Source organism: Anolis carolinensis, chromosome 6 (genome assembly GCF_035594765.1).
Source record: "Anolis carolinensis isolate JA03-04 chromosome 6, rAnoCar3.1.pri, whole genome shotgun sequence".
Lineage (NCBI taxonomy): Eukaryota > Metazoa > Chordata > Lepidosauria > Squamata > Dactyloidae > Anolis > Anolis carolinensis.
This window is the reverse complement of record NC_085846.1, coordinates 17,236,623-17,252,456: the sequence shown is the minus strand read 5'-3', so window position 1 is coordinate 17,252,456 and position 15,834 is coordinate 17,236,623. Positions and strand designations below refer to the sequence as shown.

The 15,834-nt window shown below is 42.9% G+C and overlaps 1 protein-coding gene across 1 annotated transcript in view; it reads left to right on the top strand.

Moving 5' to 3' along the window:
- The first annotated feature begins 1,815 nt into the window (after positions 1-1,815).
- The window catches only part of slc17a7 (solute carrier family 17 member 7), a 58,861-nt gene continuing 44,842 nt past the window's right edge, over positions 1,816-15,834 (top strand). Inside the window, exon 1 of the mRNA XM_003226186.3 lies at positions 1,816-2,718. Coding sequence (XP_003226234.2) covers positions 2,657-2,718 — 62 coding nt within the window. The 5' untranslated portion in view covers positions 1,816-2,656. The remainder of the gene's footprint in view (positions 2,719-15,834) is intronic.

The following is a 15,834-nucleotide window of genomic DNA, read 5'->3' as shown; positions in this document are numbered from 1 at the left end:
GGAATGGCTGAAAGCGTTGGGCATGTTTAGCCTGCAGAAGAGAAGGCTGAGAGGAGACATGATAGCTATGTATAAATATGTCAGGGGAAGTCATAGGGAGGAGGGAGCAAGCTTGTTTGCTGCTGCCCTGGAGACTCGGAGGTGGAACAGTGGCTTCAAGCTACAGAAAAAGAGATTCCACCTGAAGATGAAGAAGAACTTCCTCACTTTGAGAGCTGTTCAGCAGTGGAACTCTCTGCTCCGGAGTTTGGTGAAGGCTCCTTCTTTGGAGGCTTTTAAGCAGAGGCTGGATGGCCATCTGTCAGGGGTGCCTTGAATGCGATTTTCCTGCTTCTTGGCAGGGGATTGGACTGGATGGCCCACGAAGTCTCTTCCAAGCCTAGGATTCTATGATTCTATTATTCAGATTTTCCCTCTCTAGATCCCTTTTCCTCCTTATTTCTCCCTTCGCACCTTTCTTTCCCAGAATGTCTTTCTTCACACTCCCAACTCTGTTTTTCTACCAATATCCCTAGTTCCCTTGTTTTCCCTTCCATCCTTTCCTTTCTGAAAAGCTCTCCTTGCCTCTTACATACAAATCAATGTCTCTATTTATTCCTGAGTTCCCTTTTGGCGACTGATTTCCTTAGTTTGGGATTGCCCTCTTTGTCCATTCTATTTTTATAGCATTTTTACTCCTTAGCCGTACATAGTCTTTAGGTGTATGCCTCCTCCAGCACCTTAATGGGATAATAGTCCCTGGTACCTACCTCTTTCCTAATCTGTACTGTACAAAACTATTTGCACTTTTCTGGCCCACTACCCTTTTTAGGAGCCAACCCAGGTTTTTTATCAAAGTGTGCTTATTGTTTATTGGTATATGTGATTTTATTTGTTTATGATTTGTTTTTATTGCTGAGTTTTATATTGCTTGTTGCCTGGGCTTGGCCCCATGTAAGCTGCCCCGAGTCCTCTCGGGGAGATGGGGTGGGGTATAAAAATAAAATTATATTATTATTATTATTATTATTATTATTATTATTATTATTATTATTATTTTCCTCCCCTGGTGGTGGTGCAGTGTGTTAAAGTGCTGAGCTGCTGAACTTGCAGACCGAAAGATCCCAGGTTCAAATCCCGGGAGCGGAATGTGCACTTGCTGTTAGTCCCAGCTCCTGCCAACCTAGCAGTTCAAAAACATGCAAATGTGAGTAGATCAATAGGTACTGCTCTGGCGGGAAGGTAACGGCGCTCCATGCAGTCATGCCGGCCATATGACCTTGGAGGTGTCTATGGACAACGCCGGATCTTCGGCTTAGAAATGGAGATGAGCATCAACCCCCAGAGTCGGTCACCACTGGACTTAACATCAGGGGAAACCTTTACCTTTACCTATTCCTCCTTTTTATTTCCTCCCTTCTCACTTTCCTTTCCCTTCCCAAAATCTCTCCCCGCCTTTCTTACTCCAATACACCTCTTTCGCTTGTCCCCCTCTCCTTCCTTTCTCTCTTTGTCTCCAACTTTCTAAAGCCTGCTTCTTTCTTCTTTTCCTCGGTGCCTTTTGCTCCCCCTTTTCTCGCCAACTTCCTTTTCCTGAGTTGAGAAAACTTTCCCCTTGGGCTGTCTCTCTCTTTGCTTGTTCTTTCCCTCCTCCCAGTCCAGCTTCCCCTCCATCTCTTGATCTCGGCTCCCTCCCTCCCTCTCCTCTAATCTCCCGTCCACCCTCCACACGCACAGAGATCTCTTTCTCTCTTTCTGCCCACGCCTCGCGGCCCCTTTAATCCCACCCCGCCGCCGTCGCCGCGCCGCTCTCCGTGGTGCTGAATCCCTGTCCTGCAAAGTTGAAGCCCGGCGCGCCCTTCCTTCTTCCTCCTCTTCTTCCTCTCCTCTTCCTTCTTTCCTTCCTTGGAGTCGGATCTCTGTCTCCAGGGTCTCCCCGGGGGTTGGGCGCGCCCCGATGCCTCCCCCGCCCCGTCCCACGGAGGAGGCCGGCAGGAGCGCGCGTGGGCGAGTTGGTGGCGGGACGGAGAGGAGGCTGAGCTGAGAGGAGGAAGGAGAAGAGCAAGAAGAAGATCAAGGGGAGAAGAAGGAGGAGGAGGAGGAGGAGGAGGGGAACGGTGCGGACAGGAGAAGGAAGGGAAGAAGAAACAGAAGAGGGCAGAGACCCCACGGGAAGGGAGAAAAGAGACCTCCAGAGAGCAGAAGGAAAGATCCGAAGGAAAGGGAGGCACCCCAGGCTTCCAGAGAGCCCAAGGAAAGACAAACCAAACGTCTAGGATCCCAAAGGGAAAGGCATCAAAGCAGACTCCCAGAGACCAGAAGGAATAGCGGGGAAGCAGATCTCCAGAGACCACAGGAGGAAAAGGGAGCTGACTAGACCTCCAGAGACCCCAAGGAAAGGAGCGCAGAGCAGATCTCCAGAGACCCCAAAAGAAGGGAGGCAGACCCAGACCCTTTCCTTTCCTCTGCCCCCCACTTGCCCACCCACCCACCCGCCTCCTCCGCCGGCTGTGACCTCAAAGCCCCCCGCCTTACAAGCCGCCTTCGGGATGTCCTGGCAGAGTCTTTAACTTCAACGTCTCCAAAGGTGAACCTGGGACGACGCCTCGCCCCGGCGGGGATTCGCTGCCTCTTCTTCTTCTTCTTTCTCCTCCGCCTCGGAGCCTAAAATTACACCATGGAGTTTCGGAAAGAAGAGTTCAAGAAGTTGACGGGCCGGACTTTGGGGCACCTGCACAGGTGAGCAGAGCTGGAATGGGGAGACAAGGGCAAGGAAGGGAAGGGAAGGAAGGAGGTCCGCCTTGTGGTGGCAAAACTGACCACACAACCTCACAACCTCTGAGGATGCCTGCCATAAATGTGGGCGAAACGTCAGGAGAGAATGCTTCTGGAACATGGCCACACAGCCCGGAAAATGCGCAACAACCCAGTGATTCCGGCCATGAAAGCCTTCGACAACATATGAAACTGACCATTCTGGTGATGTCCAAGGTTTTCACTGGCTTGCTGTGAGGGGACTACAGCTCCCAAAACCTCTAACTGGGAATTCTGGGTATTACAGTCTAAAAAAATTAAGTTCTCTTCCCTCTGCATATGAGAAGCTACAGTAATGAAATTGGGGCAAAGGAGTGAATGAAAGAACTGGGCACTTTTTAAAAAGTAGACTACAGCTCTCAGAATCTCTAATTGGGGATTCTGGGTTTTGCAGTCCACAAAAAATTAAGTCTATTGAGCTCTGCTTATGAAAAATTGGTGGATTTGGGGGAAAGGTGGTGGGAGAAAGAACTCTTGTCTGTTGGAAGTGTAGATGTTGCAATTAATCACCTTGATTAGCATTGCATAGCCTTGCAGCTTCAAACCCTGGGTGATTCCTGCCTGAGACAATCCTTTGTTGGGATGTGTTAGCTGGCCCTGATGGTTTCTTGTCTAGAACTCCTGTCTTCTGGGTGTTGTTCTTTATTTACTGTCATGATTTTAGAGTTTTTAAATACTGGTAGCCAGATTTTGTTCATTTTCATGTTTTCCTCTTTTCTGTTGAAATTGTCCACATGAGATCACAGAAATGCTGGACCACTCTGAGCACCACCATGTCAGACTACACAGAGAAGCCATTGAAATCTACAAGCATGTGGATAATTTCAATAGAAACGAGGAAACTATGAAAATGAACAAAATCTGGCTACTAGTATTTAAAAAACTCTAAAAGCAGGACAGTAAATAAATAACAACACTCTGAAAACAGGGGAATTCCAGACATGAAACAACCAGGGTCAGTTAACAACAAAGGAATCAGCCAGGCTTTGAAGCTGAAAGGCTTTTGAGTGCTAATCAAGATGATTAATTGAACATTCACACTTCCAACAGTCAAGAGTTCTTTCTCTCACCCTGGACCTTCCACAGATATATAAACCTCACAGCCTCTGAGGATGCCTGCCATAGATGTGGGTGAAATGTCAGGAGACAATGCTTCTGGAACATGGCCATACAGCACGGAAAACTCACAGCACCCCACTGATGATTCTTGCAGCTCTGGAAGAAGCCGTGGATTTTATGTAGCATAAGCTGCCCACTTTGGACTCTGTGTGGCTAAGGTATTCCCTGTTACAGCAACATTTTGTATAATGCTGGCGATGGAGTCTAGGGAAGGGATTTTCATTCATTTTTCCTTCAGAAAATTGACGCATCTTTATATGTGTGTGTGGCTCCTATGTGCAGTGGAACATGTCTACTCCTTCCATACTTTTATTCTGAGTCGTTCCTATCCAGCATATCCGTATGTCCAGCTGCTTTGGTCTCACCTGCACACACTCACGTACACACAGTGGGATACTCACAAGGATTGCGCACATGATCTCAGCTTTTCCAAATACTCCCTGGAAATGCCTCAGCATCACTCTTAACAGGTCTAGTGTGGAACAGATGGTCTCAAGTTAGCTGATGTCGCATTTAGAACATGGAGAGCATTGGGTTCCAAATCTATGCCCAGTCTTGAGTCTCCTTCTCTGAAGGCTTTGAAACAGAGGCTGGGGGGCTTTCATTGTATGTTCCTCCATCGCAGGGGTTGGGGTTGGATGGTCCTTGGGGTCTTTTCCAACTCTTATGATTCTATGATTCTATTGTTGGATCTGGTCTTAGGCCTTTTTCATGCTTGAACCTACCTCACCAGGTTGTTCTGGAGGAGGATGAATGGACTGTTCTAGCATCTATAACTCATTGGAGGAAAGCTTGGGCTCAGACATTGCATAACCCACAGAGACTCATACAGCAAATGGTATACATATCAGCACAGTCACCATTCACAGATATGCTTCTCAACACAGTATGATTATATTGAAACCACAGAAAGACCTGCTGGAGACAGATTCCTAGAAACCAATTAGTTTAACAAACCAGGATTACAAAAGTTGAATTTGTTTGTAAGTCGGAACAGATACATTCTTTAAGTATAACTCCAGTCATATATATATATATATATATATATATATATACCATATATACTCATGTTTTTCAGCCCCTTTTTAGGCTGAAAAAGCCCCTCTCGGCTTATACTTGAGTCAAGGTTATTTATTATTTTACCCTGTTATTATTATTATTATCATTGACACAATGACATTGTATGACACAGCAAACAAGATAGATATGCTGGATTTCATATCACAAAATCACAAGTCGAACACTTCCCAAGTGTTTAGGACTGTGTGATATATTTTCGGATGATGTGTGCAGATCCAAGTAAGGTGGCCTTTTGCAATTATCATCATCATCATCATCATCATCATCATTATTATTATTAATTGCTATTATTTTATTAGATGTATTATTTTATTCTATTATTATGACATTTATTATTTTTCTCTATTATTGTTATTATGGCATGTATTATTTTACTCTGTATTATTATAATAACATTTATTATTTTACTCTATTTATTATTAATATTACACTTATTATTTTACTCTATTATTATTGGAAGGATACGTAAGCACATTTGCATTGAAGAAGGTTAGAATAATGGTTTAATCAGAGTCATACAGTCTTATCCTCAATTACAGTTTCATGTAAATATTCAAAAACATTTAACCTATAGATGCCTCAATAAATGTAATTTTATTGGTATCTATTTTTATTTGGAAATTTACCAGTAGCTGCTGCATTTCCCACCCTCGGCTTATACTCGAGTCAATACATTTTCCCAGTTTTTTTGTGATAAAATTAGGTGCCTCAGTTTATATTCGAATCAGCTTATACTCGAGTCTATATGGTGTGTGTGTGTCTCTCTCACTCTGTGTGGGTGTGTATAGTTAGATTTGGATAGCACAGAGAAGGGTTAACACCCTTGTGGTGTTTGTTTTCTGCCTGTGCTCCCTGTTCAGAAGATTTTGCCTCATTTTCTGCCCCTATTGTAATTGGATTTTGAAAAATTTGGCTTGTGGTGGAAACAAGGATTGGTGAGAAAGCTCCAGTGGAGACACCTTTTCCCCATGATAACTCTTCCAGGAGTGACTTTCCCTTCGGAGTAGATTTCTCTCACTTCCCGGAGTCTCACCCATTCTCAACTATGAGTCGTTTATAAGTTGGATGTTTGAAACTCAGGGACTGCCTGTACGTACTTTTGCTCTCCCCTTGCCTGCCTCTCTCCCTTTTACTCTACACATACATATTCTCCATCACAATTTCGCCCTCACTCTCTTCAATCCACCTTCCATCCAGTTTATTTTTAAACTCTCTCTTTCAATGTTCTCTCTGTGTCTTGTTCTTTGACCAGATGGAGCTTCTAAGCTGGGAACCTGGGCGCTTGGGTCTATTTTCCACACGTGTCGGCACGAGACACAGGAGCAAAACATTTTGACTTGCTCTGGTTTGTCCATCTAAATTCCACTCAGTAAAACTTCTCCACTATCTTATTCCTCGCCCCTATTTTTTTTTGCCTTGACTTTGTTAGCCTTTAGCCAACCATTGCATGCTATAAGCAACTGGGAAAGTGGCTGGGACTGGAGAGAGTTGAATGTATGCCATAAGAACAAGAAGAGAGAAATATTTCTATTTTTATCCCCCACCCCGCTCCTTCCTCCCAGACAATAATCTCTTCCTACGAACACAAATACAATGATCCGTGATACCTACTCTTTCAGGCGACCTGAATACGACATGTTCTTTCCCTTGATTAAATTTCCTCATCTAGCAAAACAGGAGTGTTCCAGGGAGAAAGAGCCCTTGAATGGGTTTATAACAACATCAACAAGAAGAAGAACAAGAACAGTTGCATAGAAAGGAATGGGCAGGAGCCATGGCAATGATTATGAATCTATCAAACCCATATTATCTCTTGAAACCTCCAGGCCAAGGGGTCAGATTCAGAGAGGATGCCAAGTCCCAGAGGAGGAGATTGGTGGAAAGAGAAGTGGATAGAAAACAGGGGCCTTGGGCTGTTTATAGTGTAGAGAAGGCTCAATATTGTTAGAGTGGCTCTTGCCTACTTGAAGATACTTGCTGGAGATGGCAAATTACTTTCCCCATCCATTGAGGCATCCTTAAATGAGAAAGGTACTTAAATGTACACTGTGTACTTTGGATGTATGGATACTGTAGAATTAATGCAATTTGATACTACTTGTGAGCTGCTGAACTTGCTGACCAAAAAGTCGGTGGTTTGAATCTGGGAAGCGGGGTGAGCTCCCGCTGTTAGCCCCAGTTTCTGCCAACCTAGCAGCTCAAAAACATGCAAATGTGAGAAGATCAATAGGGAAGGTAACAGTGCCCCATGCATTCATGCTAGCCACATGACCTTGGAGGTGTCTATGGACAGCTCTGGCTCTTCGGTTTATAAATGGTGATGAGCACTAACCTGCAAAGTCCGACACGACTAGACTGTCAGGGGAAAACCTTTACCTTTACTTTACCTTAACAGCCATGCCTCAATGCTGTGGAATCATGGGAGTTGTAGTTTTCAAAGACCTTTAGCCTTCTCTGCCAAACAGTGCTGGTGTCTCCCTAGACCAATTTCCATAATTTCATAGCATTAAGGCATGGCAGCTAAAGTGTTGTCAAACTCCCTTAATTTGACAGTGTATATGCATCCTTGGAAGTCCCTTCTGTGTGTTAAGCAAAGCTTGCTCCAAGTAAAACATGAATAGGATATAAATGCAAGATAATGCAGGGTTTGTTATTCCTGGGAGGGTCAACAATCACTATATTAACATTTCTTAGTGCATGAGCAATTAATAAACTTCTAATTAATAATTCTTTTTCTAATCGTGTCAGAAACGACTTGAGAACATACTGCAAATTGCTTCTGGTGTGAAAGAATTGGCTGTCTACAGAGACATTGCCCAGGGGACGCCTGGATGTTTTACCATCCTGCTGGGAGGCTTCTCTCATGTCCCCGCAAGCTAGAGGTGACAGACAGGAACTCACCCTGTCTCATGGATTCAAACTGGCAATCTTCAGATCAGCAACCCAACCTTCAGGTTAGCAGTCTAGCCGGCACAAGGGTTTAACCCTTATTTAACCTTATTTAAATGACCTTATTTAACCATGGCTCCTTATTGATAATGCCTGATAATGGTCAACCATATTGTTGAGTTCTAGTGGTCCAATTTTGCCAAACCTTTGGAGATCGGGGAATCGTTCCTCCCAGCTCTGTCTGAGGGTGCATCTACACTATGGAATTAATGCATTTTGACATTAATTTAACTGTCCTGGCTCAATGCTATGGAATCCTCGGAATTGTAGTTGGATGAGGCGCAGCACTTTTTTAGAGAGAAGATGAAAGACTTTGCAAAACTACAACTCCCATGATTCTATCACATTACGTGATGGCAGTTAAAGCAGTGTCAAGCTGCAGTAATCCTACAGTGTAGATGGACCTTTAGAGATATCTTGAATAGATACTGTAAATGGTCTAGGCTTTTGTCACCATATCTTCAGTTCCCTGAGAAAAGTCTAAACAGTCCAAAAGTCCAAGTAGCCTATAAAGACACAGTGAAAGGGACCAGTCTCCCATCAAGGGAATGAGACTGGGAGGAATTGACAATGCAGGCCAGAATATTGCTCTCCTCAGCATGGGGTCAGCATGGGTTTTCTATCAAACCAAGGGCTCTTCAAGGCTTAGGGAGGTCATGCAAGGTTCTGGTTGATGCAGCATGAGGGAAGTTGTTATCTTTTGGGTATTTTTTGTACGGAAAGCAAAGAAAAATGAAAATCAAATCCTCAGCCCACCTTGGGGTTGGCAGCAGCCCTGGTGAAATTGCTTTACATAACTGGCATGAATTCCAGTTCGAGATGTGCACCGTCATAGCAGAACTTCATAAAATATTCACCAGAGAGTTATAAGTGGCTATGCTGACATCTTTCCTTCTCTCTCTCTCTCTCTCTCTCTCTCTCTCTCTCTCTCTCTCTCTCTCTCTCTCTCTCTCTCTCTCTATATATATATATATATATATATATATATATATATCCGCATAGGTGTGTGTGTGTGTGTGTGTGCATCTGTGACTCTTGACGTGTTTGGCAGAGCTGGGAACCTGCACAAATTATAGACGTTTCCCCCACCCCAAACATAGATGCCTGAGGACAAAAGAAGGATTTGAAAGGCATGTCTCTAAGGAATTATGAAGATTACAGAGATCCCAATTGAATGAAAGGGAGCTATAGAACCAGATTCACTCTTGTGCAAGTGAACATTCAAACCTCATTTTTTTTTAAAAAAAAAAAGGAAACCAAGTACCTAGATCTTATGGTGAATGGCTAATTTCAACTAGAGTAAACTCGCTGAATTAATAGTGTCTTGGGAAATTGATATTTAGGCAGGCTGCACTGAGTCAATGTGTTTATTCTAGGGTGAATCTACACCAGGCATGGACAAACTTTGGCCTTCCAGGTGTTTTGGACTTCAATTCCCACAATTCCTAACAGCCGGTAGGAATTGTGGGAGTTGGAGTCCAAAACACCTGGAGGGCTGAAGATTGCCCATGCCTGATATGCATTGTTGAATTAGTGTAATTTTACACAAATTTAACTGCCATGGCTCAATGGTATGGAATCTGGAGATTGTTCCTTTTCTGCCAAAGAATGCTGGTGCCTCACCAAACTACAAATCCCATAATTCAATAGCATTGAGCTATAGCAGTTCAAGTGGTATCCAACTGCATTAATTCTATAGTGTAGGTGCACCTCCTACTCCTGAATCCCACCCACTTCCTCATGTCCATAACTAGTTAGTTGTCCAGAACTCTTCTCATTAAAGGCCTAAAGATGGGATTATTGACGCTTCACCTTCCCCACTTTCTGATTCCAGAAACCTTAGAGCTTGTTCACACTGCAGAATTATAGCACTATTATTCCACTTTAAATGCCATGGTTCCGTCCTCTGGAATGCTGAGATTTGCAGTCTAGGGAAGGGTATTTATTTACAATTCCCATCCAAAATACTAGATTGTCTCACCAAACTACAAACCCCAGGGACCTAGTTACACTACATAATTATAGTAACTGAAGTGTAATCATAGTACTATAATTAATTATGTAGTGTGGCTCACAGAGGGCCCTTCCACACAACCATGTAACACACAATATCAAGGCAGATAATCCACAATATCTGCTTTGAAGTGGATTATCCGAGACCACACTGCCATATAATCCAGTTCAATGTGGATTTTATACTGCAATATGGAAGGGGTGAGAGAGGTCCAATAAAATGGAAAGGTTTCCCCAACCTTTCATAATGTGGAACCATAGAACTCTGAAATGTTCCTTTTGTGAATTGCAACTCCCAGTATACTCAATCCAATCATCCTTTTTTAAGCCTAGCATCAGAATCAGACATTGTATACCTGATTGTTCACAAAAATTATCACTGGAGGCCTCTTTTTCGGGGACAAGGGATGGGCTTTTTGGTGATTCTGGGTGCTATAGTTCAAAAGAACTATAGTTCACGCCCCACTCTCATTCTGGAGTTTCATCATTGGAAAGAGACAGTTTTTGCTCACTCCTTTGCTGTTTAGTTGGTAAAGAAAAATAAGTCTTGGTAGGCTGTGATATTCAACCAATGCAGCTGCTTTACTCCTCCTCCTCCTCCTCCTCTTGTAGTAGGACTTTCAGGTCCTTGAAGCAATGTGTTACAAAATAATGCAAATGCTCAGCCAGCATGGCAGTTATTGTTGAGGAGAAAAACTTTCCCAAACTTTGTTCCCAGGTGAGAGTCAAATGGTTACATCCCTTGAACTCCTATCTGGAGCACAGAGCAATGACTAAGAACAGAATGAATGCTAGGGAAACACAGGCTGGACATTAAAGCCATTTAAGCCACTGGCATAGAGAAGCCACATAATGGTATTGGGGATAAGCTTGTGCTGAGGACAATAAAGAGTCAGTGTGGAGTAGTGGTTAGAATATTGGCGTAAGGCTCAAGATGTCCACCTTCTTGTCCAGCATGAACAATGGGTGCACCTACACTGCAGAATTAATTGAGTTTGATACTACTTTAACAGCCATAGCTCAGTGCTGTGGAATCTCTTTGGCAGAGAAGGCTAAAGGCCTTGCAAATCTCCAGCTCCCATGATTCCATAGCCTTGAGTCATGATAGTTAAAATGGTGTCAAACTCCATTAAAATCTAGTGTAGATGCACACGGTGGCAACATTTGGCCAGTTGTTTCATCTCAGTAATATAACTCAGAATATCAAGGCAAATAATCCACAATATCTGCTTTGAACTGGGTTGTCTGAGTTCACACTGCCATATAATCCAGTTCAATGTGGGTCTTACACAGCTGTGTGGAAGGGACCCTAGTTAATTAAGTGTTGACCACATTTGCACTTCAAACTCACTTTGCAGCAATTGGTGTAAGCTGAAGACCACAGAGAGAAACTGGGACATTTTAAAAGCACCTGGAAAATGGGATGAGAGAGGATTAATTAGGACTTGTACTTGTCAAACTGTATTGTCAAACTATATCCTACTGTATTGGAAACCTACAGTATTGGTGCTATCAAGGTTGGGCTCAAAATCTAGGTGCCCCACTGAGGAGAATAAACAGGGAAATCCTACTCTGAAATTTGGGAGGGCTAGCTTGAAGACAGAAGGAAATGCAGTTCTGCACGTTCACATCTAAAAAAAGGTGAGCTCCATAAGACCATTAGGTTCAGAGTCTAAATTTACCTAAATTGCACTTCTGGTAAGCCTTTGTCTTGTGCCAACGGTGTCCTGAGCAAGCAAACTTAAAAGGCAGAGAGATAAATCTGGCATGTCCCTAGACAGTCTCCTTTGGAAGCCTGGGAACTGGAGAAGAGGGAAACTGGATTCAATGCAGTTTGGATTCCAATGTGACCGGGATTCAATTTAATGTTCTTTAAAAAATGTCCTGCATTTCAAAAAAATATTCTGCACCTTTCCGATCTTCAGTGATCTTTTTTTTTTTTGAGAGAAAGAGGAAAGCATATAGTTGTCATACGATGAGAAACTGAACCATTTGGTGTTCATTTTTAATTTCTCCCTGTATCTCAGCGCCCGCCTGGTATACAGAGATGCCTTCCACAAAGCCTCCTACTCACAGCCTGTTTCCCCAAGCAAACTGAACTCAGGTTCCTGTGTCTTTGTTCCCTATAATGTATTTTGCCATTTATTTGTTCATGAGCCAGGATGGTGTAACAGTTGAAGTGCTGGATTGCATCAATGGAAGGACCTGAGTTCAGATTCTGAATCAGTTAAACAAGAATGAGGCCACTGCCTCAAAAAGTTGCCGCGGGAGGCTGGGATTTACATGAAATTTAAATATGCTAATTTGCCGTATATGCAGAGATGCAAATATTGTAAAGTAATTTGTCCATTGGGCTATGACTCTGGAAACCAGTGTTCAAATCTCAGCTATGGAAATCCACTGGAAGACCTTAAAACAGGTATAGGCAAACTTGGGCCCTCCAGGTGTTTTGGACTTCAACTTCCACAATTCCTAACAGCCTCAGGGCCCTTCCTTTTCCCCCTCAGCCGCTTAAGCGGCTGAGGGGGAAAAGGAAAGGGCCTGAGGCTGTTAGGAATTGTGGGAGTTGAAGTCCAAAACACCCGGAGGGCCCAAGTTTGCCCATGCCTGCCTTTGAACCCATCTTGCCAATTAATACCCATGATAATTTTGTCTTGCGGTCCCCAATGTTTAAAATAACTCCAAGGCACTCAACTTCAACAACAAATTAAAATACTTTTATATCCGAACTATAGTCCCAACTGTACACTATGTAACACGGTTTTTGTTCCTGGGTTATAAAAGCCATTTCCTAATTGGTTCTATCATAAAAACATGGAAAAGTTTTACTAAACTGCAAAAATCTTGTTTTTGCAGGACATCCTGCAGCACATTTTGTTACAGTTTTTCAATGAATATCTCATCGATTCTCAATCAATTCAACCTAGTTTGTGGCAGCCACAAAAATGAAGTTTCTGGAGTATAACAACCACTTTCAATGTAGGTACCACACAGTTAAATAGGAATAATACTTTCAAACCAGGAACAGAACATTTTACAAACTTTGTTGCATAGTATAATAGATCCATGAGTGGGATTTACATGAGTGTTGACTATTCAACCATGCATTCAGCAAGTCTACTCTCATTAGGATCAATTGAATTCAGGATTATAAATCCTCTTTCAGCTATTGACTCCTACGATTAGTGGAACACTGGATCTACTCAGGGTTTCTGTCCAGACTTTGAAGATCTCCAAGGTCCTGAACTCTATGCTCAAAACAGGTCCAGCACATTGGATAGCTCCATTAAAGTTTGGACTAAAAACAGAGTGGCTTCACTTGATATGGGATTTACCAACCATCACCAAAGAGAAGCAAATGTGTTATTTATTTAATTTAAGGCTATTGCATTTCCACTGCTGGAGAAGTGTAAAGATGCCTGTGGGTTTTCCAATGATATTGGAATCTCTAGTGCAGGCATAGGCAAACTTTGGCCCTTCAATGTTTTGGACTTCAACTCCCACAATTCCTAACAGCCTGTTAGGAATTGTGGGAGTTGAAGTCCAAAACACTTTGAGGACCGAAGTTTGCCCATGGCTAGTTTAGACTACAAGTCCCATACCCATTGACCTTTATGGGAGTTGCAGAGTACCTGCAGAGTACCAGGTACCCAACATAATTACAATCCACTTTTGCTTCCTTCTGTATTGAACTATCCTCCCACCGAAACCAATAGTATCACTTTTCTTTTTCATCTGTCAATCTGCTTAGTTTCTCCATTTATTCATTTTTCCATTCTTGCAATCTAAATTGTTTTATATAATGACTAGCTGTGCCCGGCCAAGCGTTGCTGTGGCAAAGTATGGTGGTATGGGAAATAAAGTATTGAGGAATTGGTGGTAGTTAAGGTAAACGGTCCCCTGGGCTGAGTGGGTTGCTAGGAGACTAAGTGAGAGGAGCTTAGCCTTCTAACTGGCAGCAATTGGATAAAAACAATTATTCCTCTCCCTCTAATTAGGACTTTATTTTTCTTTTCTTTTTGTTGTATCAACCTAGAGGCATGGATGACGGGTTGTGCTGTCAATTTTCAAGGTTGTGGGATGTTTACTTTTGTTGTTTTGTCCGCTGCCGTGATGCCATCACTCTTTTATATATATAGATGATGACGACAACAATGATGATGATGACTTTCCTTTACTTATCACACATTTCTGAAATTTTGAACTGGTTGTAATGTATGTTTATACCAACATGTTCAAGGGATGTATATACCAACATGTCTCTTACAACAAAGTCAGTTTCATGTGTTGTCGAAGGCTTTCATGGCCGGGATCACAGGGTTGTTGTATGTCTTTCGGGCTGTGTGGTCATGTTCCAGAAGTATTCTCTCCTGACGTTTTGCCCACATCTATGGCAGGCATCCTCAGAGGTTGTGAGGTATTACTTAGTTTATCCATACCTCACAATCTCTGAGGATGCCTGCCATAGATGTGGGTGAAACGTCAGGAGAGAATACTTCTGGAACATGGCCACAAGGTCAGTTTCACTTTGCAGATTTGATTTCTCACAGGATTTGCTTCATGTGTTCTCTCAAGGAATCTCTAGGTCCTCCAGTGTGACTCCAGAGTGACCAATGACCGATAAAAACTGACCACAGAGGTGTGCTGTAAGACCAAGAGATTCCTAGAGAGAATACATCTTTAGTAATTTATAGGTCTTCTAATGTGATTAACTTCTGGTGTAAATTGACCATAGAGTCACACTGAAAGATCTAGATATTCCAAGAGCTGTATGTTAAAAATAGCAGGTTTAAAAAATAATTGTAGTTGTCCCACTTTCCTATGGGTCCTGTGCCCCTAACCCAAGTGAATGTGGAAGGATAACTGAGTACCATTCATCTCGTCCTGTAAAGTATCATGGGAAATGTAGATTCCCATACAACCAACCTAGAACTATGGCTGTCATGTTCAACAGAATATGGGATTTGTAGTTTGGGAAAGATTTAGCCGATAATTCTAAATACCAAAAAACAAAAACAAAACCCCAAATGAACTCCAGGATTCAGAACAAGGGACCACAGCGATTTTAAGTGGCATCAAAGTATGATAACTGTTTGTGAACAAGACCATAGAGCAGTCATGAGCAAACTTGGGCTCTTCAGGGGTTTTGGACTTCAACTCCCACCGTTCCTAACAGCCTCAGGCCCCTTCCTTTTCCCCCTCAGCCGCTTAAGCGGCTGAGGGGGAAAAGGAAGGGGCCTGAGGCTGTTAGGAACGGTGGGAGTTGAAGTCCAAAACCCCTGGAGAGCCAAAGTTTGACCATGCCTGTAATAGAGGATGATACTGGCCGACACACATTTTGGTGCCTCAAATGTTAGACCTGTTTCTGGGTATGTTTGACCTGCTGATTCCAAAAATGGCAAAGGTTCCCCCCTATCAGCACTAGTTTTTGAGATACAGAACATATGCCATCTACCAGTTTTTATCTGCTTGTCCATATCTAAGATAACCATATCTTAGATAACCATATCCATAACCATAAGATAACCATATCCATAACCATATCTAAGATACTAGAGCCGATGAGGTCTATCCAATGCAGTTTTCTGACTCAGCACCCCAAATAAGGCCAGGAACAGGGCTAAAAACCAAGACACCAAGAAAAATAATGTTTTTGTTGGACTGTGTGACTTTGCCACCAGTTTTTTCTGTTACAAAGATCCCAATCCATCTGTGTCGCCTCCCTTTCGTACATCCAGCCCACAGTTCTGGTTCTGTTCCTGTCCAGATGGACTGCCAGCATTCATCTCAGTATTCAAGCAAAGGGTTGGAGTCATACCGCTCATTTTTCGGCAGCCAAGAGCTACTCTCTCTTTCTCGCTTTCTCTTTCTCTCTTGCCG